This window comes from Trifolium pratense, linkage group LG3 (assembly GCF_020283565.1).
Source record: "Trifolium pratense cultivar HEN17-A07 linkage group LG3, ARS_RC_1.1, whole genome shotgun sequence".
In the NCBI taxonomy this organism is placed as follows: Eukaryota; Viridiplantae; Streptophyta; class Magnoliopsida; order Fabales; family Fabaceae; genus Trifolium; species Trifolium pratense.
Window position 1 is genome coordinate 50,551,082 of NC_060061.1, and position 26,246 is coordinate 50,577,327.

A 26,246-nucleotide genomic window follows, 5' to 3' on the forward strand; every position below is an offset into this window, starting at 1 on the left:
TGTAAATGAATATTTACTTGATGGGAGACTTATATGCAATAAATAAAAGTTTGTTAAAAAAAAGAACTCACCATAGACTTGAGTTGATGTGAAAATTAAAATGAATTCTATTGGTTAAAAAAAAAAACTGCACCAAAACAGTCCAAAAAAAGAATGTACCATGGAATATCAATACGCAACCAAACAAAAATATGATAGATAAACTTTAAATGCTAAAGAGACAAATACAAACCAACACTATCAAGTAGCCATCAATATAGCTAGTGAAACATTAATATAAAATTAAACAACTTTTCAATTCAATTCAATTCAATTCAATTCAATCTCTAACTTTAAACATGATAATGAAAAACAGGACAATGCAATGCAATACAACTTATCACTTCAATTCAATCTCTACTTTTCAAAATGGTAACGAAAAACAAGGACAATGCAACACACCACACTTAAATAAATGTTTGATAAATGCAAAGAACTAAACTTTTCATATATCCTCATAGAAGTACTTTTTGAAAAGCTCCAAATGTGCCATCTGAAAATGCAAAGACACAATAACAGAACCATCTCCATCAGGACTAAGAGTAATGTATGCCCTATCATGTGGAGACACACCAGCATAACCAAAGTAAATAGGCTTCCCATATCCAAAATCAGCTTCATAAAAGGGCATTCCTGTCCAACTAGCTACTTGAAAATTTGGATTTCCAAAATATGGTGCTTTTTCAGTTTCATCACCAAGAAACAATTTCATTGCATCATCCATCTTTCTAAAACTTCTAATAACATCAATTTGTGACTTTATAAAATCATCTTTAACTAACTCAGTTCCTTCCCTTATCTTTTGTGCTACATAGCCTAAAGGCTTTGATGTGATTTCTCCAACACATCCTTTTGTTGCAGTTAATGCCAAAGCATTAGCAAAAAAGTTTTGAGGAAGTGGTGGATTAATTCTTCTTCTAATATCAGCATGAAAACGAACAACGCTTTCTTGATCGTCTTCAAGCCCGCGCGCCTTAGATGCACATCTCCATAGATGTGCACCAATTGCTTCAAATTTACTAAAAGGCCTTGAACCTTTTTTCTTCATTGATAAAAAATCATTGGCTTTTTTCTTTAACTTCTCAACTTGATCATATGAGAGTTTCAATAATGTTGCTGTTGTTTTCTTCTTTCTTTCTTCACTTGTGTCTTTTCTTCCTATAATGAGTGGAAGAGGCTTCAATTCGATGTGCTCGAAACGTGGTACTTTCGAGGGTGTGTGTGAAAATTTGATTAATGTTCTATCAAGAAAAGGTAATTCATTAGGCTCTAAGGTTTCGCCACGTGCTATTTTCGCCCATGAGTTGATGAATTTTACGGCTCCAGTGCCATCTGATAAAGAATGGGAAAAGGCAACACCAAGTGCAAAGCCTTGGTTATTTTTGAAACTTGTGAGTTGGACAACAAGAAGTGGCATTTCTTGAAAGGGTTGATTGTAATCGATTATTGGAATAAGCTCTTTGGTTAAATCAGAAGGTGAAAAGTCACCATAATCATGAATTGTTTTTGTGGTTTCAGCTTCAAGCAAAATGGCTCCTTTGGCATTGAGATTCAATTCAACTCTACAACTATCAACTTCTTCATCTGAGTAACACAATCTACCAGCTATAGGATAGTAGTGAACTAGAATTTTGCTTAGAGAGTTTTTCAGTGTTTCTATGACATTTTCTTGGTTCTGATTTGGTTTGTAAATGTAAATGGTGGGTGTGTGATGTTGAGTTGCTACTTGATCTTTGTCAGAGAGCCATAAACGGCCTTGGGGTGTTGGTTCTTCTGGAATCACAGTGTAAGAATTTTTAATGGTAACCATTTTTGTGCTTCTTGCTTTCTAAGGTATTATGGTTTAAGTTAACATGGCTATAACATTATGCATGCGCATATATATAGGGAAAAACAATTATGTGTCCTTACTTCTTAGGCACATGTTAATGACTTCAAAAAAAATCACCACATATCTAATTCACTTTTTAAATTTTTTACAAATTAATTTAACAAAACTAGCTTGCCTTTAAAGAAAGTGTTTTTACTTTTTGATTCTTAACGTGTACTCTTAGAACACGTGTTAGCAAGACTATATATATATATATGGTACATATATGACAAATACTTGTATGTTTTCTTTTATCGATGAGTAGAGTGCAAACTGCAAAAAAAAAAGCTGATGAGTATAATATAGTCGGTAGAAATATTTATTATATATGTAGGAGTCAAAATTCGAACACAAAGTTATCTACTTATTTATTTTAAAGATAAATTTCTAGTCATTATATATACTACTTAATCACTTAATCAATAAAAGAAAGTGCAAAAAAAGATATATTAGGTAATATACTTGGAGACTCAGACTCTTGTATCAAATTAAATGTTAAAACTCGTATGCGCTAAAACAGATATATGTTAGCTTGAATAGTATGCTAGAGATCATTGGTTCAATCTTCAGCTTTGTTGTAAGTCAAAAAAAATCTGGTTTTTCTTTTAATTTAATATTAAAATATAGGCACAATCTTCCAAAATTCTCTCATGCAAAAACCAACTTGCAAACACCCTTCAATAAATTTTCCTTATCAAATATTGATGTATATTACTATAAACACAAAGTAAAAAATAATGATTTTTTTTTTATTGATTTTGAGACAAATTTTTTATTGATAAAAAGTATTGAATAGATAATGGTACACATAATATTAGTAATTAGATGTACAATTGAAAAAATATATAACTAATATCATTTTAGGACACTCCTAGCCATTCAAAAGAAAAAAGGACACTCCTATTAGTTCTTGCTTGATATTTGCTTCGCTAGCTTTAGAGTTATAAATTTGGGTGCGTAGTGATAAAAGATAGCTAACCAATAGTAATGAACAGTAAGAGGTTTGAGCTCTTAAGTTGGTAGTTAGAAATTTGATTTCTACTCAGGTGTACAAAAATTTAAAATTAATTGAGATTTTCAGTGTCATAAAGAAAAATTTAACAATGTTGGCATTTTACGTATAAAAAACAATTGAATTGTAGTATGAATATTTAGATATTAGTAAATAAAAAAAATTAGATATTTGTTGAGAATTTAATTTTTAGCGTGTGTTTTTGCATGTGTAAAAAAACGTGATTTTGCATGCTGACGCGGAAACAAACAGTAACCAAAATTGTAAATTGGTCAATATACCTCAAAAATTTCAAAAAAAAATTGGCCGAGGATTAGTTGTTTGATGATATTGATATCTATTTCTGCTTCTCATTAAAGAGCTGAGGGCAGGTACGAGTATGATACTGTACAAAGTACGTATGGCTCACAAATACATACGTATTCTCTACCCGACGTTAGGTATGATACAATACATATGTCTCGATTTAACTATGGGTCTTGTTAACATGTGCCGGCACATGTTAAGATATACCAAAATAGAAATTCAATATTTAATGATACAAGAAATTTAATGCTTCAAAAGTCAAAATACACAAATTAGCATTTAATAATTTCTATTTTTGTTTTCTTAACATGTACCCTCCTTAAGAGCACACGTTAACATTCTCCTTTAAGTATTCATGGTCCTTCTCATTAAATGTCCATTAGTGTCAGTCAACTATCAACTCGTCCATAAGGGGACATAATTATATGTGGGCTCAGTGTCTTAAAGAACAGAATGACAACAAACAATCCCCAGTCAAATTTCAATTCTAATATTATATTCTTCGTATCTTGTTACTTTGAGAAAAAAATTTACACAACAATATATGTTGATTTATATTACCAATAAAATATTTAATGTCTTTTTTTTATTATATCCTTAACTATTTGTTATTTTTTTTTTTCAATACTTCAATTTACTTTTTCCATATTATAAATAAAAGACAATTTTGTAAATCAATTCATAATCTCTCTTTTTCCTACAACATTAATTATCTTTTTTAATATGTGTAAAAATGTCAAAACGACATATATTGTGGTACGGAGGGAGTAGTACTGTAACAAGCAGTGTTAAACTGTTGGACAAACTTTACTTTTATCGGTGGTATGTAGGCGACAAACATCACTCTAGTCTTAAATTATCATACTTGATAGTCGAGTCTGTTGTGTTGTTTGAGTATCGACTAATTTTATATTTCATGGTGCTTCTCTGAGGCAATTCAGTTAGGATAAAATCTTGTGTAGAATCGCACCTAACAACACATATTTAGTCATAAGCTATCACACAATGACACCTAATTAAATCTAATAAAAACAGAGAAATGCTTATTAGTACGACTAATAACAACAAGAAATGTGGATGGTAGTTGTTTGGGCGCCTCGGGCAGAACCGGTTTTGGAGGTTTAATCTGTAGAGGCGATGGTAGACTTGGGTTTTTTGAGCATCTTGTGTTATTCAGATTTTCAAACGGTCTTGAATCTTATTTTGAAGGGACATAGCATATATCACTACTACGCTGCTGTTATTAGTTATTACTAACATCCGGGATATGCTGAAGTTGAATTGAGACGTTACTCTATCTCATTCTCTCCGGGAAGAAAACTTCAGTGCTGATTGGCTAGCTAAGTTGGGTTCGGCGAGTGATACCAAGATAAAAATTTGGGAGTCCCCTCATGTAATGGTCCGTTTATTTCCATGGAAAGAAAGTGAGAGAAAAGAAAATTACGCAAATCAATGCATAAAAATGGGAGGAAAGTTCATGCATTAATTTGCAAAATTTTCTTTATTTTCACTTTCTTTCCAAAAAAATCAATCGGATCCTTAAAGAGCATTCTTCTGTTTTATGTTTAAGGGTGCTTCATCATATAGCTTAGTTTTCCTTTTTGCCTTTTTTTTCTTCTTTTTAGCCAATGTACCAAAAAAAAAAAAGTAACAAGAAATCTGAAGAATTAATCCTAACCCCCCATTCAATCACTAGCCTCCTGTGTATTCCTGTGTATCCTAACAAGAATTTCATTTCCTTTTCACTTTAAAGATCAATTATTGCATGTACCAAAAAAAAAAATCAATTATTGCCTTTCGTCGCTATCTGCCTCGTACTCTCTCCGATTCTTATTATAAGAAGTTTATTTTTTAGATTCATAAAATATTGAATGTATCTGATTCATATTATTGACTAGATACATCCAACATTCTATGAATCTAAAAAATAAAAACTTATAATAAGGATCGAATGGACTAATAAATAGCATAACACCCATAAAAAAAATTATCTTTTTGTTAAAGTAAATGAACAAAAATCTAGAAAATAATCTAGAAAAATTATCTTTTTGTTAAAGTAAATCAACATAAATAGCATCACACATTCAAGACTGTGCAGTTACCCCCTTTCTCTGTCAATTGCATTGGTCCACTATCATATTCCAAATTAAAATATTCTCTCATGTAACCAAAAATTTCAAATTAAAATAAAAAAATTGCAAACAAAATAAGAAGCAAGTTTTCTTATTTTATCAACCAAAAAAGTCCAAAACCGTAAAACAAATTATGAGATAATAGCTGTTAAGCTATAAGCTATAAACTATAAGCTCAAACGATACTTGAAATAGCATCTCAAAAAATTATAAGTTAATTAAAAAAAATTTCTACTAAACATATTTATTTTTTTGAACAAGCAAATAAGCTAGTTCAATAAGCTAACACACGCATGATTTTCTTGGTTTTAAGTTTTAACCACGCAACATAAATTCCTGCATGAAAGCATAAATCGATTTGAGAATCTGACACCCATGTTCTCTAAGGTTACTAAAAAACAATATGAATCAATTACACATGTTGTCATCTTTCTATATGGATAGAAGAAAAATTGACATAGAATATAACATTTGTTTCATCCTTCGAGAATTTATTTTTTGGTTATGCTGGTCGGTGTTCCTTGAGCACTTGATAAAAACATAATAATGTAAGTTTTATCATTCGGTGTTCCTTGCAGCTTTTTTTGTTGATTTGGGAAGGACAACTACGAGTGCTTGTTTTCGTAATAGCTCCGGTGAGTTTACTGCTGGATTCACGCAGTGGCAGCAAATGATTTTATCAACGGAGAAGGGTGATTCATGTGCATTATTGCAAGCCATGAATGAAGCTAAGCATAGGGGTTTTGAACGAGTCACATTCGAAAGTGACTCTGAAGTGCTGGTTGAGACATTTGGTACCAAGAGGCGAGGCAACTCAGAGTTTCTTTCAATCGTTAATGAAATTATCTTTGTTATGTTATCTTGTGCAAACTATTTGAAGTTAAGTTTATTATGAAACAGATGAATTTGGTTGCTCATACCCTAGTTAGGTGGCAAATTCTTGGACTAGTTTCCATATAATTGAGATTGTTCCGTCATGTATTGAACTTTTGGTGATTAATGAAATGCATTAAGTTTCTTTCGTTCAAAAAAAGTCAAGAGTCTTGCTAACGAGTGCTCCCGGACACTCTTTAAGCATTCCATTTAAAGAAGGAAAATGTTAAATAGTGCGTTTGGTGCACTAGTTAAACACATAAATAAGAAAATTTTATCTTGAAACTCGTGCATTCAATGCATTGAAAGTGTAAAAAATTGTTTTTATCAACATTAACTTTATGTTTTATTTCTATTTTTGTTATGCTTAATCAGTGCACCGGGTGCACTGTTTAACATGACCCTTTAAAGAAATATTTTAGTCAAAAAATTAAACACTACAATTTTCAATACGTTTGTATATATTCTTTTCTTCTTTTTTAATATAATAAAGAGATATAGACAAAGGATGAAGCCGAAACCTGCTTTGTCCCCTAATGTCTAGATGCTCTTCGCCTTATAAATAAAGGGTCATGCTAACAGTAATTAAATCTTAGAATAAACAATACTTGACTTTTAAAATGATAAAATGCACAATTTTTGACATAAAATTTACTATCTTTAAACACTAACAAGTGTCTTAAGGACATATGTTAACTTTTCTCTAATCAATTTTCAATGAGTTGAGTTTACGTATTCACATAAAAATTATATTACTCGGGAACACTTTTAGCATTTGCCAAAGGTTAATCTTTCATAGATTATAAAACATAAATAAATTAATCTTTGATAGATTTTCATCACGTTTATTAAATTATTTTCAAGTACAATAATTAAAGTTCGTCACAAAAAAGAAAGTAATAATTAAAGTTCGTATCCACATAAATTGAGATTAAATTAAAGCATTAAAATAACGTGACAATTTTTTGGATGCATGAACTGACCCATTTCTTTTTTTCGACTAAAGCTGACCCATTTCTCTAACACACCAATTACGTGACATTTTTTATGTTTACATTTTGATGTATTGATTTGACCCAATCTCAAATTGATGAGGAGGACAAGGTACAATGTCAATACTCAATACAGTGTCAAACTGTCAATACTAGTACCCTCTTGTGAGTTGTGACCCATAAATTGAAGAGGTAGTCTAAAAATGATTATAGAAGAGCAGTAAAAACACTACTTGTATTTTTTATGAGTTTAATCGAGATATACCGACTGTGTAATATAGTTTTACACATTCATCCAATAAAAAATTATCTATTTATCATGTTATATCAAGAAATTGGGATGCAGTGGAAATGATATAGCGAAAAATATAGTTGATATTAGTTGATAGTGTAAAATTATATTACCCCGTTAATAGATATTCATTTTTCTTATCTTTTATAAAAATATAGTTGATATTGGGTTATGATATGGCGAAACTATCTATTTTGTTATGTTCTTTTAATAAAAAAAATCAATTTATTTTGATAAAATTGTTTTTCATATGTATTCTGGAGTTCATCATAAAATATAAATTAAATAACTTCTTATACATTAGAATATATAGAGGATAAAATAGGTTGGGATTTAACAAAAGTACAATATAATCAAGGCTCATCTTATTAACATGCATATATGGTGAAGAAAAAAATAGAGATTAAAAAAGCTTTACCATTATATATAAAAAAGGATAAATATGAATTATAAGTATTTCTCCTTCACACATTCTCTCCAAACCGTTGAAGTAGTACAAAGATTCCAAGGCACATGGTTTCTGAAATGGGGGTTTTGAGTTTCCAAAGATTTTCATCATCATGACATGGTTTGGATTGAATTCAAGAGTTATGTTATGTGAGAATGATTTTTTCAATGTTAATTTTTACTACAACAAATTAAATACTAATGTGAGATGCCAGAAGTTGTTTGATCACAAATTAATCATTTTCAAAATCTTTGTACTAAACCTTGATTTTCGATATTTATATATATAGTTTGTTAGTAACTTAAGGGAGTTAGTTAGGGATAGTTACTAGTTTATTAGTAACTTAACCAACAAGCAACATATTATAAATAGTGGTGTAAAGTGACATTGTGATTAAGTGTGATCAATAACAATAATTTCTCTCTCTCTCTCTCTTAATTCTCTCTCAATTATGTGTGTATGTTCTTGATTTAATTAAGTTCCAACACAATATTCTTTGGTCTCTTTTTTTTTTTTTTTGGATTTAAACATTACCAACTAGAATGTATGAATATGCTACTCTGTTTCATGTGGTGTGTCCATATCAACATGAATTCTGATTAAAAACAGAGGGATATACATAGTTTCATGATATCGGTAACTTAAGCAAGATTTTTCAGTCTGAGATTTGAGATTAGTGGGTGTTTCACTTAGTACTTAATTACTCAGTAGAAGTTCTCGTGTCTTGTGTTGTGTGTGTAGACTAAACACTTCATTTTAACTTCATCATTCTTATTCATTTGTTCTTTGTTGCATGCTGCACCGGGCCTTACATGTGTTGGATTTTGTTAATAGAAAATGTTAGGGTTGTTTCTATGCCTTACATGGGTCGTACTATTCTATTTTATTATGTAAATAATGTATTTAAGTCATTGTTACTGTCAATAATATTTATTATTCTTATTGTTTTCTCCTATTCTTTCATCTAAAACCAACAAATTCAACAAATTTTTTCTATAGGATCAACAAATAGAACTTCTGTTGCAACTACGGGTCCTAATCTTAACAAAACCAATATTTCAACCATATTGCATCATTTCAGACTCTAGGTTCCGAATTTAACCGATTTCAGTTAATTTCATTTCGGATGCCATGATATAAGAGTGATGTATAGCCCCATTCATCCAAATGGCTACATGGTACACTCTTACAACCTGCTGAATTTTACTACGGTAAGCAATATGTATGGAGTGGAACATTAATTTTCAAAGCATTGGATACCATTTTTTCTTCTTCACTTCAATGTTCTTTAACTAAAACTTTCATCCTTTCTTTATTTCTTTTATATCACGGCAGTGTTCTTTTTTATCATAGCATTGGCACGTGAATTGACATGAATGACATGAGAAATTTAATATATAGGGAATTTTTATTTTTCGAAAAAGAAGTGAATTGAGATGGTGATGGATCATGGAGTCCAAGTTGAAAAGAGTTTGTATTAGTGACAAAAAATGCATGTTATAAATTGTAATTAAGCTTGATGAGTATCAACATATAGGAAAATTCTAGCATGGTCCATGGGAATTAGTATTTAGAAAATATCTAAAATATTATCGAAAAAATATGTTGATGTTAAAAAAAATAATTTAAATGGTCATTCTAATTAATTGTTGTGTCTTTTAGTACTCCTTTTTATTCTACAAGCTAGAATGTCATATTCAAAATGAAATCATGAAATTAAAGTGATGTAGCCACATTCATAGAAATGGCTATCTGGGATACCACTCTTACAATAGCTGAATTTTACTACTGTAAGCAATATGTATGGAGCCTCAAATTTCAAAGCATTGAATACAATTTTTTCTTCTTCACTTCAATGTTTTTAACTCAAAACTTTTACCTTTTCTTTATTTCTTTTATATCATGACAATGTTCTTTTTTTATCATAGCATTGGCACGTGAATTGACATGAATGACATGGAAAATTTAATATATAGGGTATTTTTATTTTTTGAAAAAGAAGTGAATTGAGATGGTGTCGGTGATGGATCATGGAGTCCAAGTTGGAAAGAGTTTGTATATTGAAAAAAAAAAATTGATGACTTTTAAACCGTTGATGTGTCCTGTATTATATTTTCTCTTATACTAATTAAAAATAATTAAAAAAATTGTTGAGTAAATTCTAATTGGTTAAATAGTTAAAGTAAATGTCCATTTCCAACCTCACTATTTACACACACATGTTCATTTTTATCTGGCCGGTCGTGAGTTTATGAAGGCCTTATGCAAATATAAAAAGTGGCTCTTTAATAAATAAAAATGCAATTTTTTTTTTCAAAAAATTATTCTTGATTTAAATTACAAATAGCAAAAAAAAAAAAAATAATCATCTCTGTAATTAACGTAAAAAGAGTCATAATCTAATCAATAATAATAAAATATTTTCTAACTCTTAAAACGAGTCATTTTTGGAACATTTTTTGAAGGAAATTCGTCAATTAAGTAATGTATTAAATTTTACACTCCATAGTTTATTAAAACTACAACTCCATAAAAGAGATTATGGACCTAACAATGGTACTTTTGCAGTTTGTTGTATAATATATTAATTTTTACACCCCTAATTTACTAATATTAGTATACTTAAAAATATTGAGGCCTTTATTTTTAGGAGGCCCGATGCCACAGCACATGTTGCACATGTGTCTGGGCCTTTATTATTTTTTTAGTGTAAAATCGAGTTTGAAAATCTCTAGAAGATAGAATAATCCAAGATAGATGATGTGCACTTGAAGACAACAAATGGAGAAAATAGGATTCCAAACACATGTGTTCCAAAAATTAATTATGTTCCAAAAATTATCTTATATAAAGATCCACAAGTTGTTTTGATTTTGGTCATTTTAATTATTTATATATAAACCATGATAAAGATTGCATTACCTAGCTAAGCCAACTACTTTCTTAGAGGTACGTACCAGCATTTTTTATTATGAGCCCCCAAATAACTAAATATTGTTCATGCATGCCTATGAGCACAATAGCAGAGTGCACTCTGTTACTGAAACAACATATAAATAAACGGTGAAGGATAACATGAATTTTGAACAGGAGGGAAATCAAATATATAAATTTCCAGCATAATATAATCATATTTGTTCTCTACGAGAATTTATATTTTGAAAATATTGAATGATTTTTTTATTTTCAATTCCAATAAAAGTATATTTCTCTATAAACAATTAGACATTCATATCCATTCAACCATTGATCTCTCATGCGATTTTACAACCGATTCTTAATAGCAGATAAAGCTCTTCCAAGTTCCAACGATTGATTCTAAAAAAATAATTCTAAAAACAAATATACCAATGAGTGCATTATGTTTTCTTGTCTCCAGTAGCTTTATATGCAAAGATCATTGATTCCTCCTAGTTCTGAAAATTTATCTTCATAGCATATTATTTCTATAATTTTATGATATCCACTTTTGCTACGTCAAATTTTTCCAATGGATAGAAAAATAATAAATCAGTTTATTCTTCTATAAAATTCATTTAGATACCTTCATTGAATATGCTCTAAATATCTTTTTAGCTCCAACAAATGAGCAATTTGTTACCTTTGCTCTTAATAAAAATATGGATCATGCTATAGTGTGTTCGAGACATTTGTTAAGCATGCCAACAAAGAAAATAAAAAATAAAATTAATATTAAAAAGATAACTTTTAATACTTTTAAGGCTTAATTAGTCTTTTGGTCCCTTAAAGACATTTTAGGTTTTACAATGGTCCCTTAAAGAAAAAAAAGGTCCGGATTGGTCCCTTAAAGACACATATGTTTCTCAATTGGTCCTTTCCGTCAATTTTTTACAAAAAACGTTAGTTTTAGTTGACTGGATTGTGGATGCCATTAAGTGTAAGTGGTCTACCAAAAACCTTATTAATTTTTAAACTTTTAACCATTGGAATTTTTTGTTATATTTGAAGTTAAAATTTAACGGAAAGGACCAATATGACAAACATATATGTTTTTAAGGGACCAATCCGGATCTTTTTTTCTTTAAGGACCGATCTGAGAAACCGATCTATTTGCTACAATTGAAATTCACACAGATTTCACACTATTTTAAATCTGAACCATTAACTATAGATTAAACGATTCAAACGATTTCACACTATTTTTATTATGAAATCACACAGATTTCACACTATTTCACAGAGATTTTACACTATTTTAAATCTGAACCACACAGATTTCACACTATTTTTATTATGAAATCACTTCAAACGATTTCCACCATACAAATAGAATATATTTCCGAAGCAAACAGGTTGTGTGGTTGTTGTTGTTGTGTACTGTGTACTGTGTGATGATGATGTGGCCGTAGAGAGACACACGTCATGTGATCAAAATGACAAGATATATTTATACTATACTCACTCCGATCCTTAATATAAGAGGAAGTTTTCTTATTAAATTCATTGGAAATATAATGTATCTAGTCTATATTACATACCAGAAACATTAGATTCTCAATGAATCTAAAAAGCAAATTTCCTCTTATATTAAGGATCGGAGGGAATAGTATACAGTACATCCTAAAAAAATTCTCCTAAATTTAATTTTGTGTAGGCACATGCACATGCACATCCCATCAGAGAATGGATTCCCTCCTGGAGGTGGTCCAGTTACATCATCACAGTCATCAATATCTTTTTTGAAAAACATTAAAATTGTAAATGGAATAAAAATTAAAAAAAAAAAAAAAAAAAAAAAAAAAAAAATGGAATAAAAATTGAAGGTCCACACTACCTCAACATCGTACATCCGTTCCTGCATAACAAACTAGGAGTAATATAGGGTCATGTCCTCTAACCTTTTGTTAAGCATATAATAAAAAAAACAAAATATTTGAAAATAAATTTTTACACTTTTAATTTATTTAATGCATAAATTTCAAGACAAAATTTCTTTATTAATATGTTTAATTAGTACACCAGTCGGGAGTCTTGTTTAACATTTTCTTAAGGTCATTATGAGAATTGAGAGACTCATACTTGATAGTTGATAGAAAGAGATAGAATTAATTAATGTTCCATTCTATTAATAGAATGAAAAGAAATGAAATGAATTAATGTTCCATCGTTTGAATTTTAAGATAACAATGGAATAAAATAGGTTGGAGTAGATTTCATCACAATTTAGGAACCAAGACATAAAATGTAAAATATATTCTTTTTTTTGGTTACATAAATGTAAAATATATTGAACTCCATATTAAAATATCTAAACAATAGAATGAAAATTTTATTTTATTCCACTTCACTCCCTTCAATTATATTTAAACAAGTCAGAGTATTTCCTTTATAATTTTATTGGCAAAAAAGAATTTTTGAAATGGTTGTCGGTTGAGAGTAGGTTTGACAATCAATGAAATGGTTGAGGGTAGGTTTGACAATCAAAATAGTTGATGATATGTATATCTCCTTATCATTAAAGAGCTGAGGGTATGTATGGCTCACAATTCCATACGTGGTGTTAATTTATGTTACAAAAGTTGTGTGGAAAATAAATGAGAAGGATGAATCTCTATCTATATCTCCTCATTAGGTGAAGACAGGGACGGATATAGATGGGGAAGACAGTGGCCAAGGCCCCCTCCCTCTCACGTATCATTTATATGTATACATTCCTCCGCTCTAATTATATATATATGGAAAATAATGATATTGTGAATATACATATGTAAGCTCTATATTAGCATAGATTATATACATTAATTAAGTAAAGACAGTTTTATTTTGGTTTGAACTCTAAACTTTGCGATTATGTGTAAATTTCGGTAGCGTTTATTATTTTGTCTAGTGTCTAAAAGGATATGATTATTTGTATTTGATTGACAAAAAAAAATTTACACCAACATCCAATGAAAATAAAAAAAGAAATTGTTTAAAGTGGGGTGTAGTAGAGTGATTTGGCAAAATAAACGGTTGTTATTGTATGTCGGTTCATATCCTATTTTCTCTTAATTTTATTATATATTACTACTATTTTTGGCCCCGGTACGATAACTTTCTGAATCCGTCCCTGGGTGAAGATATTAATTTAACAGTTCTGGCGAAGAAGTCCATAACAGTTTTTAAGAAATAAAACAAATTTTATGATGAGGCTTTTTTAAAGATTATAACAAAAAAAAATCATAACATTATTATTTTTTATTTAAATTAAATTTTTAGACTTTTCAAAACGAAAAATACATTTATAAAATTGTTTTTTTACTAGATTATTAAGTTGTAATTAAAGGCTTGTTTACTTATTGAAAATCAAATATGAAATTAAAATAAACTCAAGCATTCAAATACTTAATTTCGAAAAAAAACACATAGGCTCTTTTTGGCAAAAAGAACGGTTAGCTGATAAGCTAGCTTATAGCTGATGGCTGATGGTTGGTAGCTTATAGCTGATGGCTGATGACTGGTAAGCTAATTGAAGTGTTTGGTAAAGTTAGCGGTTTCAACTAACTGATAAATGTAAAATGACATAAAATGACATCTTTAATTCAATAATATTTAAGATACTTAGAAATTTATTAATTTAATTAAATATTTTAAATTTATTAATTTAATAAATATATCTTTCATATGTTATTATTAAATTAATTTTTATATGCTATTTATCAAAAAATAAATTTATATGCTAAATTTTTATTAAATTTTTAATTCAGTTTATATACTTTATAAAAACTAAAATTAGCAATAAAATATATATATATTCACAATATAGCATAGTGAATGTAAATTATAATAAGCTACCTATAAATTGATAAAAAAAATAAAATAATAATAATAATAGGCGCTAGATATATAGCATAATAGCAGCAATTAACCTCTATAAAAAAAAATATAGCAACAACCTTATATTATACTGTATGGATAACAAGGTTAAATTATACTGTATTAAACTACTTATTATAGGCGAGGCGTGATATATATATATATATATATATATATATATATATATATATATATATATATATATATATATATATATATATATATATATATATATGGGGAGGGATCAAATTACACCGGTGTAACATTTGAGTAATGTTACACCGCTCAATAACGCTTTAACGAATACAAATTTTACAAAATCCACCGTTGGATTGAAAGTTTATATCGTATAGATCATCCATATTAATTTTTACAAAAATCTAAAATCGTTTGGTATGTTATTGAGACCAATCAAGATTAATGGTTTATGCGTTTTTATTGAATACCGTTCATCTTGATCGATCTCAATAACATATCAAACGATTTTAGATTTTTATAAATTCTAACATTGATGATCTATGTGATATAAACTTTCAATCCAACGGTGGATTTTGTAAAATTTGTATTCGTTAAAGCGTTATTGAGCGGTGTAACATTACTCAAATGTTACACCGGTGTAATTTGATCCCTCCCCTATATATATATATATAGCAGCAATCTTAAAACATATATTTACCGAGTTTATTTTAAATTATAATGATAATAAATTACAAAGGGTAAATGTGAATTTTCATTAAAATTATAAGGGTAAAACTTGAAGAAAAAATGATAAGCTAGAAGCTAAGAAGCTACTTGAAATAGCTTCAGTAAAATAAGCTATAAGTCAATAAAATAAGTTATAGACTATTTCTGAAAAGACTGTTACTAAACAAGTCTTTTAGCTTATAAGCCATAAAACATAAGCTATAAGCTAGTTTTTTGGCTTGCCAAATAGACCCATAAATTATGCCCCTTTTTGTTTTTTTAGCTTTGAGATAGTTTAACAATTAATTTTCAAATATTTAATTTATTGAATTGAGAGACTCAAATATTTAATTTTCTATCATTGTCCACTGGTTTACTTGAATCTTGTCCTGAAGGTTCAAATATAAGTATGAAGGTTTACGAGTTGGTCGAATGTAAGCCGGCCCAATTAAATTGTATTGGAAAGAGACTTGAGGCATTGTTGAAGAGAATTTCTTTTGTCACCCATCCATCTTCTCGCGCGCCCTACGAATTTACCAAAATACTTTTGTCCGCTATTTAGGTAGTGGATACACCCAAAGATACCCTACCATATTTTTTTATAACGTCTGCTACTTAAATAGCAGACGGCATATTCAACAAATTTTCAAGTTTTCTCACTTTTATAACTTCCGCTACTTAAGTAGCGGAAAGGTAAAAATGAAAATGTGTAGGGTGCGCGAAAAGTAGGTAGGGCGACAAAAGAAATTCACATTCTTGAATATATTTTTTTGTTTACAATTGAATATATTATATATATCATATGATTATAATTTTTGTTTTTTTTTTCTTATTTTGAAAAAAGAAGTTGTTGAACGTATTTCCGAACAAAATTGGCCCAATAATCTTTAAGTCCAAATCAGGACGTCCATTCAATAAAATCTGAGTCCAATGCACATAGAATGCTTCCAATGGGATTGTAGTTGGCCCATAAGATTCTATATTCGAAGAGAATTACGTTTGTCATTTTACTGCATTTCTTGCGCGCCTTACGAATTTATCAAAATACCTCCGTCTGCTACTTAAATAGCAGATTCTACATTTAAAATCTTGAAATTTTCATGGTAGGAGAGTGTGTTTTTCTCAAAAATCTCATTTTTACTAGTTCTTTACTTAAGTAGTGAATGTTATAAAAATGAGAAAATTTCATGTTAGGTTTTTTTTTTCCTCAAATTTCACATTTTTATAACGTCCGCTACTTAAGTAGCAGATGTTATAAAAATGAATTTTCATGTAGGTGTTTTTTTTCTCAAAATTTCTCATTCTTACAACGACTGCTACTTAAGTAGCGAAAGGATAAAATGAGAAACGCGTAGGGCGGACGAGTAACGGGTAGGATGACAAAAATAAATCTCATATATAAATTCTTGTTTTGCGCATGGAAGTAGGTGTGACAACAATTAAGTATAGTTTAATAGTTTATTTTAAATAAATAGTTTATATTATGTCAATTTATCTTTTTAGTCTTCGTGGTTGTATTTAAGAAGGATTTAGCCTCATTTGAGAATCAATCAAATATTTTATCAAACAACTTTCATCTCTCTAAAGCCTTCGTGGTTGTATTTAAGAAGGCTTTAGCCTCATTTGAGAATCAATCAAATATTTTATCAAACAACTTTCTTCTCTCTAAAAACTCGGAGTCAATACTATGCATACTATGTTTGCATATATAATCTCTCCTTGGTAATAGATTTTATTCCAAATCATTAATTAGAATCCCTACTATATATTGGGACTTTGATTTTATCGGTTCGTCCCTAGAACCCACTTTATCCGTTACAATTGGTATCTAGAGCCCGAAATTTGGCGCGCACCATGGCTGCTACGCACCATGGCTGCTAAACACAAATTGGTGAAAATTTTGAATGCACTTGATGTGGAAGACAAGATGGAGATGGGTTTAAAACGTTTATGCGGAATTTCCTGCCAAAAATAGAACAAATCCGCACCAAACTTTCCTGATAACAATCCGCAGGTAAGTCTGCAGTAATACCGGCATGTAATTCTGCAGGAAACATGTTTCCACAGATAAATCCATAGACTTCCGCAGGAAACATGATTCCACATAAATATCCGCAGGAACTTCCCATTTTGTTTTGGTCAAGAGTGATATTTTGATTTTTTTTTTTACAAAATCAAAATGAACATTAAAAAACTATCAAAATGACATTAAATCACATCAAAACAAAACAGAATAGAGAAATTATTACATTTACATAATCTTGTTATTACTACATTCCATGAACTACACAATAATAGTTGTAAATGAAGCCAAATTTTCGCCCTCAAGACTTGCTGATAGCTTCACATCTATTTCCTTAACCTACAAGTCAAATAGAAAATTATTGAATGCGAGGATAAGACTACCTTCCAGCACCAATAACGCAAATTATAATGTAAGAACTGAAATTCCTACATTGTGTGGATGAATACAAACAATTAAAACAACAGTTTCATCCTAGGATTTGTGTGAATGTCCTTTCGATCAATCAACTAATTTTTAAGTATAATAGTGCACACATGGACAGTTTATTAGGTAGCATGACATGTAGTTTAAAATCATTCCAAACTATGATTTCACATTAAATTTTTTTTTAAGGGACTCAACTACCAACTATGAAATACATAAGGTCCAATCAAAGAAGTACCATGAAATACAAAATTAGTCGATACTCAAACAATACAACGGACTCAACTACCAACTATGATAATTTGATACTAGAGTGATGTTTATCGTCTTCAACCATCGATAAGAGTAAAGTTTGTCCAAGAGTTTAACATTGCTTGTTATAATTAGAATTGAAATTTGACTGCGAGTTGTTTGTTGTCTTTCTCTTCTTTATGACACTGAGCCCACGTACAATTCTGTCCCCGGTTATGGACATCGAAGGAAAATAATGGACAATAGACATTTAATGAGAAGGAACATCAGTAGTTAAATTGATGCATCATCATTTATAATAAGAAGTCCTTTCATCTTGATCTCAAAGTCAATAACAATAACTCACTCCTCTAAAAGTAGAAACAGTTTTTTAATCATTAACATATGCCTAAGAACAGATTATAGTTTTTCCCTATATATAATGTTATAGCCATGTTAACTTAAACCATAATACCTTAGAGAGTAAGAAGCACAAAAATGGTTACCATTAAAAGTTCTTACACTGTGATTCCAGAAGAACCAACACCCCAAGGCCGTTTATGGCTCTCTGACAAAGATCAAGTAGCAACTCAACATCACACACCCACCATTTACATTTACAAACCAAATCAGAACCAAGAAAATGTCATAGAAACACTGAAAAACTCTCTAAGCAAAATTCTAGTTCACTACTATCCTATAGCTGGTAGATTGTGTTACTCAGATGAAGAAGTTGATAGTTGTAGAGTTGAATTGAATCTCAATGCCAAAGGAGCCATTTTGCTTGAAGCTGAAACCACAAAAACAATTCATGATTATGGTGACTTTTCACCTTCTGATTCAACCAAAGAGCTTATTCCAATAATCGATTACAATCAACCCTTTCAAGAAATGCCACTTCTTGTTGTGCAAGTCACAAGTTTCAAAAATAACCAAGGCTTTGCAATTGGTGTTGCTTTATCCCACTCTTTAACAGATGGAATTGGAGCTGGTGGATTCATCACCTCATGGGCGAAAATATCACGCGGCGAAACACTAGAACCTAATGAATTACCCTTTCTTGATAGAACAATAATAAAATTTTCACACACACCATCGAAAGTACCGCGTTTTGAGCACTTGGAATTGAAGCCTCTTCCACTCATTATAGGAAGAAAAGACACAAGTGAAGAAAGAAAGAAGAAAACGACAGCAACATTATTGAAACTCTCACCTGAACATGTTGAGAAATTGAAGAAAAAAGCTAATGATTTTTTATCAATGAAGAAAAAAGAAGGGTCAAGACCTTTTAGTAAATTTGAAGCAATTGGTGCACATCTATGGAGATGTGCATCTAAGGCGCGCGAGCTTGAAGACGATCAAGAAAGCGTTGTTAGATTTCATGCTGATATTAGAAAAAGAATTATTCCACCACTTCCTCAAAACTTTTTTGGTAATGCTTTGGCATTAACTGCAACAAAAGGATATATTGGAGAAATCACATCAAAGCCTTTAGGCTATGTAGCACAAAAGATAAGGGAAGCATCTGAGTTAGTTAAAGATGATTTTATAAAGTCACAAATTGATGTTATTAGAAGTTTTAGAAAAGTGGAAGATGCAACGAATTTGTTTCTTGGTGATGAAACTGAAAAAGCACCATATTTTGGGAATCCAAATTTTCAAGTAGCTAGTTGGACAGGAATGCCATTTCATGAAGTTGATTTTGGATGGGGGAAGCCTATTCACTTTGGATATGCTGGTGTGTCTCCACATGATAGGGCATACATTACTCTTAGTCCTGATGGAGATGGTTCTGTTATTGTGTCTTTGCATTTTCAGATTGCACATTTGGAGCTTTTCAAAAAGTTCTTCTATGAGGATATATGAAATATTTAGTTCTTTCCATTTATCAAGCATTTAGTTGAGTGTGGTGTGTTGCATTTTCCTTGTTTCAGCAGCTGTTTTGATGGTGACTTGCACGGTTTTTTCAATAAATTCAAGATTTGTTATTTACATTGTACTAGCTACTTGATACTGTTGGTTTATATTTGTATCTTTTGCATTTGAGTTTATCTATCAGATTTTCGTTTGGTTGTGTCTTTTATAACATTTATGTATAGGATGGTTATTGTTGTAATACTCTTTTAGAGTTGATCTTATAATTCTCAACTTCGAGGACCCGTTGGTCAAAGGAGGGGGGGTCCTTCTTTTGAGACGGAGCCGTATGACGCGAGAGTCTCACGTACGGTTCCTTTGAGATATCGCACTTCTTCAATATTTAATATATTTTCTTTGCATAAAAAATTTATACTACTCACTAAATATTTACTTGTATATATATATTTTTCATTACATGTCTTATTAATTTTTTTTTGAAGAATATGTATCTTGTTCAAAAATCGACTTATTAGGACCCTAACATTAGTGGTGGCCATTTGAAGACACAGTTTTGCTCTATATGGACGACCCAACACAAGAAATAGCTCTGGGAGAAATTAAACTTAAACCTTAAAAGGAGCGCATTCTAAAGTTTCAAATTTTCACCACCAAACCAACGCTTGTTGGTCACATGGACTACAGTTTAAAAGTTGAAACTGGATTTTTATCATTGAAGCCATTTAAAGCCGATACCAAGAAATGTGCATTATTGAATGTCAAACCAGTTACTAAAACCAGTTTTTACCTTAACTAGTTTCAAAAACTGGTATTTTCCAACAGTTTAAAAACACAGGATCTAAACAAAAACCCGATTTTTAAAACCAGTTTAAAAATTCCTGCATTGAAATTTGAAATTGTTCTGATGACATACCTATAAAGCTGAAACTTTACATTAAAAAAGAAATATATTCAATAAATTCAAACGAAAAAGAAAAGCTTAACATCACCTAATGTTGTATAATTGTATTGTAATAAGAAGAATGATGGAGTTATTATCTTGTTAATTGACTGGGCCTATACATCAATACTATACAAGAAAATAAATAAATAAAAACAGAAGCATTCTCCGATGTCTATGGACACAATCATCTGCAGTATTGCCGAAAGTTGCATCAAAGGGCTCCTTCACAGCCTACAATTAAAATAAATTCAAATACAATATTAAGAAAAAATCAAGAAAGAGTATTTCTTCAAAAACCTGTCTTCCACGGACAAAAGCATACTATAATAAGCATGAAAGTTAAACACCAATATGCCTCCCACCACCAGAACTTTTATGAACTCCCTCTTAAACAATTCAGGTTAAAGTGCATCAACCCTCAAATTAAACATCACATCAAACATGTAACCATTTTATATTTTAACCTAAATATTATCCTAATTATCTATAAAATCATAGATAACTGTGACATGTCTTGTGTAAGTCAAACAAATTGGGACATCAACAACCAAATTTCAGCATATTCAACTATCAATTATTAGCATTAGATCAAAATATACATATATTAGATTATAACATAAAATAGTATCCCTAATGGAGGGAGTTTACCCATTAAGAAATGCAACAATTAAGTACCCCATTGTGGCCTAAGTCCCAGGCACAAGTACCTGCACATGTACTCTTTCTCTTAATCATACGGTAGAGCTTATTGTTCCATTGACAGAAACATGGAAAAAAGGAGTTTTTTCTGGCTTACGTGGAAAATGGATAAGTAGCAGAAATCATATGCGCTTAGACAACCTTAATCCCTCACAACCATGAACTAAATTTCTTAGTATGAACCTGCTCAATGCAAGAAAAATAATGAAATAATGAGTTATTAGAAGAAACAAAAGGCCTTTGTTTCTGTCAAAAGTAAACGAGTTCTAACACAGAATGCACTTTGGCTTACATATAGTGCACAAAACAAGGACACTATCATACTCTCAAGGTATTCGGCTACTGAAAAGATACAAACAGGATCAAGCATCTATGTCATATACCAGAAAAAGATTGAAAGTGAGCCATGACGCAACAAAACCTTAGGCCATTACCTACACATGCAAAGCGGTCATCGTCTCTCGATCACTACCAAGCATATAAGCCTTTATTCACCTTATACTTAAAGTAATTGCGAGCTGCGTGTTTATTGGGATTAGGCTACTGTGGATATAAACTTTGTATATGTCAACTCTTCTAACTGATGCAGCATTAGTTGCAAAGCCATTTTATGAGAAAAATGGCAAAAAATGGCTTTAAACAAGATTATTCCTAATACCTTATACAGAAACTAAGTGAAGTCTCCCAACTCAAGGCAATATATTTATGGAAAATTGTAAGATGGAAGTCAGCCCAGTATCCCGGATGTGTAACAAAAAAGAGCATTTTGGACTTGTGATATCTTGTTTGATTTTGGGCCAATGCATTGTGGTTCTGTTTCTGTATTCTTTATCTATTAAGCTAAAGCTATTTGACTGCGACTCTACGAGGGTGTGAAATGTATTTTAGCCCACGTAACTAAATCTCATTATAGTTGCTGTCTCTCTCTTGCAATTAGTCTCTATTCAACTATCTACTTTTATATGACTATACAGTAGTCAATAATAGGAAACAACAATTGAAAGAGAGCATAAAATACCCAGCACCCAGAAAATGCATTTTTAATTGAGTATGAAATTCTAATTGTTAATTACAAGAAAAAAACGTTCATCATAGCATATAGAATTCACGCTTTCAAAATTGGAGAAAATACACAATATTTCTAGTATTGCTGATAACTAAATAGAACAAAGAATTATAGCAGAGAATGAGAAACATGACAGCAAAGATGACAACAATTCACAAGGAATAATATTGATTTCTAGAAACATCAAGTTGAAACGGGAAGAATCATGCAATTATCGACACTGATGCCTAAAGTCCTTACAGTAAATTTTATGTGATACTTATCAATCCTTCGCTTACTTATAAGTTATAAGTAAGGGAGTCATAAGGGTGGTTGGGAGAGAGAGATAAAGGAAAAGGGTTCATATCCCACTCTCCACTAACATCTAACAATTTATTAGCATTTGCCTTTCCAAAAAAAAAAAAACCCTATAATAAGTAGTATGGCTCAGTTTAGGTTAGTTTACATCTTATAGGAACTTCTCAAGTGAGTTAAGCATTTAGTTCCTAAAGAAAAAGCTGTCATATGTGTATAGTTGCTTATGAACAAGTTAGATAGGACAGTTTCAATTTATACAAAAAAAAATCATTTAAAAGACCAAGAGACATTGTAAGAACATTCCAACATTTCTTTTTTACAAGTTCTTGTTGAAAAACTTATCCACTATAGCAACAGAAACAAAGTTGATGTGTACATTAACAACAACAATAATATAATACAATTTGGAGTTTTTGTAGAAATGCATCTACAACAGTTTGAAATCACACACCTTTCAATCCAAGATTAATGCTCTGTTGTTGTCGACACGCAACCCAACCCATTCCGGAGGTGGCCAAAACAACTTGGAATAACAAGGGAAATCAGACAAAGGTGAGATCCGACGTTGATCCAAGTGAAAAACACTAATCCCAAACTCAGTTGAATGACAATTGCGATCCATAAATATCACACAATTCCCATTGCCATTACATTTAGAAGAAAAAACACAATCTTCCCCCAAAAACAAAACCCTATCCCCCAAATTTCTCACCTCCACCCACTTCTTCTCCTTCTCATCAAGCCTAAACACATCAAATTTCACAGCTCTCTCTGCTACAATATCATTACCTGTTTCTCCATCATCCAAACTATAATTCCCAAGACAAGATAAATATTTATCCACCAGTAACAATTCACCATCACTCTCCACTAAAAATTTCTTATCTCCCCCAAACACAGCCTCAGCCTCCGCCACCAAATCCAAACTTAAATCCGGTTCCACTGCAACAGTCCGACCAGTACCATCAACTGCAATAGGCCGCCCATTAAAAACACAGACATCGTCATAAAACATCGTCGGCATTTCAGGAATTATCGTCCACTGCTCATCACCACATCGGAAAATAGCAAGTTTCCCGGAAACATGAATAGTGAGGAGAACAGAACAAGGATCATTTTCATTTCCGCTATGACACGTGTCATAAACAACGAGTTTTTCCATGTAGAGTGAGGTGTTGTCGTTGATAAAGAGAGGAGATTGAGAAGGGAATTGACCGATGACGAATTCGCGACCGAGATCGATGACAGAGAGATGGTTGAAATCGATCACGTGAGGGGAATGAAGAGGGAATTGTTTGTCACGTGAGAGAGGATGCCAGAGATGAATTAGGTCATGTGAATCTGGACCAATTTTGATTAACCAAGGTTGTAGGGTTTGTTGATTTGGGGGTGGAGTGATGAGGAATAAGGTTCGTTTGGAGAGAGGGAATGTGGAAGCGTTGTTGTTGTTGGAATTGGAATTGGAATGATCATCGATGTTGTTGGAATTGGAAGGGGTTGGGAATTTGGAAGGTAAATTGAGATGGTGATGATGATTTTTGGGAACGGAAGAACGCCATGATGAACAAACGGAACGAAATCGGAGTTGATAGAATTCGCTGTTGAGTTTTTCGGATATGAATTGTAGAAGATCTTTAGGGAGTTGAGTCCAGTCTGCCGCCATGAATGGTGGTGGTGACGGTGGTGGCGGTTGTTTGCCTCTGGAAATTGGAAAGTAGAAGACGGTGATGATGATTGACAAAACAAGGAAGGCAAAAGCTAACATTTGCTCCGACATTTGTTTCTCTCCCTCCTATTCCAAGAAATTTTATATAGAAACACTTTCAAAAAGGGAAAATGTTAAACAGTGCTCTCAGTATACTCTTTAAGCATCTAAGTTTTTGTTAAAATTTTATGAAAATGTGTGAATTCAATTTATTGGAAATCGAAATGTTTCACTTTTTGGATGAATTATTTCTTTGAATGAAATGCTTAAAGAGTGTCCGGTGACACTATTTAGCAAGACCCTTAAAAAAATTAAGCAACCAGAAAAATGCTTCTTTTCGTCCTTTTTATAAGGAATATTTTGGGAAAAAATATTAGTTATTTTTATAAAAACTTTGACCAATTTTCCACTTATGTCCTTATTTTTTTATGAGAGAGAATTTAAAAATAAGTAAGTTAGTTGAATCAAGAGTAATTAAATAAAGGTATATATAGAATAAATTTAAATTTTTATGAGTATTAAATGAAAATAATCATTTACGATGTGTTTCTTATAAAAATAACTGGAGGGAGTACTGATCTTACCTGATCAGAAGAGTGATCGCGTCTGACGTTGCTTCGTTCAAGCCTCTGGAGGGGGTTATGTATTTGCAGGTGCTCCGACGCTCAAGTCAGTGAGAGTGAAACAAAGATTTTCTATGCGTGAATGAATACGTACTTTGTGAGGATTGTAAAAGTTGTATGTATAACCCTCAACGCTGGGCCAAGGCCCTTGACCATCAAGTGGCTGCCGGAAAATGGCTGAAGAACTATGATGAGCAGTTAATGCTCATCATTCCGGTGGTCAAGCGTTATAGTGCGTGGAGACACTGTCACCGTTGACCAGAGTTGGTCTTTGTGGGATGTTCCAGATAGTTTACGAAGAGAAGACAGATGCGAGACAACAGAGGATGTGGGAGCTTGCTATGCCAACTATCTTCCCCTTGCTTCACCTGACAAAATGAATCTAAAGACCACTAAATTGAAAAGTATGCTTAAATCATATATATATATATATATATATATATATATATTGAACAAAACTTAAACTATAAAGGGGAATGAAACTCAATAGGATAGAATATGCTTAATCATACATATGGAACAAACCTTAAAGATGTCCCTCGAATATTTTTCACATGCTTGAGGTTACATACATTGTAGGGATTCCTTCTATTTATGGGACATATGCATAGTTTCTTATCTCTATACTTCATTTTGGTTGTGGTATGATCTTAGGTGTTGTGGTAGGTTGTTTTGTGCTCGATAGATTTAGGATGCTTCAAATATTTTGAAAACCATTTCAAACAATCTTCTTACAGAATTAAATTTAAATCTATTATATAATTGAAGGGAACTCAAAATATTTTACACTTTCATTCAGTGTATACTTTTTGATACTACAACTGTATAGTAATTTGATGATGTTTCAAATTCCATATCTTCATACACACATACATAACCAAGTGTTAGACGATG

General features: G+C 31.1%; 3 protein-coding genes across 6 annotated transcripts; 1 reads left to right on the forward strand and 2 right to left on the reverse strand.

The window, feature by feature from the left end:
- Window positions 1-225: 225 nt before the first annotated feature.
- LOC123912697 (spermidine hydroxycinnamoyl transferase-like) lies at window positions 226-1,901 on the reverse strand. Its single transcript, XM_045963251.1, has one exon. The coding sequence runs from the start codon at window positions 1,847-1,849 to the stop codon at window positions 485-487; it is 1,365 nt and encodes a 454-aa protein (XP_045819207.1). The 5' UTR covers window positions 1,850-1,901; the 3' UTR covers window positions 226-484.
- Window positions 1,902-18,499: 16,598 nt separating this feature from the next.
- Window positions 18,500-20,230, forward strand: LOC123912696 (spermidine hydroxycinnamoyl transferase-like). Its single transcript, XM_045963250.1, has one exon. The coding sequence runs from the start codon at window positions 18,643-18,645 to the stop codon at window positions 20,008-20,010; it is 1,368 nt and encodes a 455-aa protein (XP_045819206.1). The 5' UTR covers window positions 18,500-18,642; the 3' UTR covers window positions 20,011-20,230.
- Window positions 20,231-20,947: 717 nt separating this feature from the next.
- LOC123912698 (F-box protein SKIP23-like) lies at window positions 20,948-24,844 on the reverse strand. 4 transcript variants are annotated; one of them, XR_006811440.1, is made up of 4 exons: window positions 23,476-24,844; window positions 21,759-21,844; window positions 21,611-21,669; window positions 20,948-21,193 (listed from the first exon to the last, which is right to left on the reverse strand). XR_006811440.1 is itself a non-coding variant. In XM_045963252.1 (2 exons), exon 1 carries the CDS (start codon window positions 24,799-24,801, stop codon window positions 23,479-23,481), a length of 1,323 nt encoding a protein of 440 aa, XP_045819208.1. In that variant the 5' UTR covers window positions 24,802-24,844; the 3' UTR covers window positions 20,948-21,193; window positions 23,476-23,478. The 4 variants fall into 4 exon arrangements, 1 of the variants encoding a protein (XP_045819208.1); XR_006811441.1 differs by lacking the exon at window positions 21,611-21,669; XR_006811442.1 differs by lacking the exon at window positions 21,611-21,669 and having other exon boundaries at window positions 21,670-21,844.
- Window positions 24,845-26,246: the final 1,402 nt, after the last annotated feature.

What these genes read in the sequence shown, in the direction of transcription:
- LOC123912697 (XM_045963251.1), bottom strand. Translation starts at nt 1,849, where the DNA reads ATGGTTACCATTAAAAATTCTTACACTGTGATTCCAGAAGAACCAACA.
- LOC123912696 (XM_045963250.1), top strand. Translation starts at nt 18,643, where the DNA reads ATGGTTACCATTAAAAGTTCTTACACTGTGATTCCAGAAGAACCAACA.
- LOC123912698 (XM_045963252.1), bottom strand. Translation starts at nt 24,801, where the DNA reads ATGTCGGAGCAAATGTTAGCTTTTGCCTTCCTTGTTTTGTCAATCATC.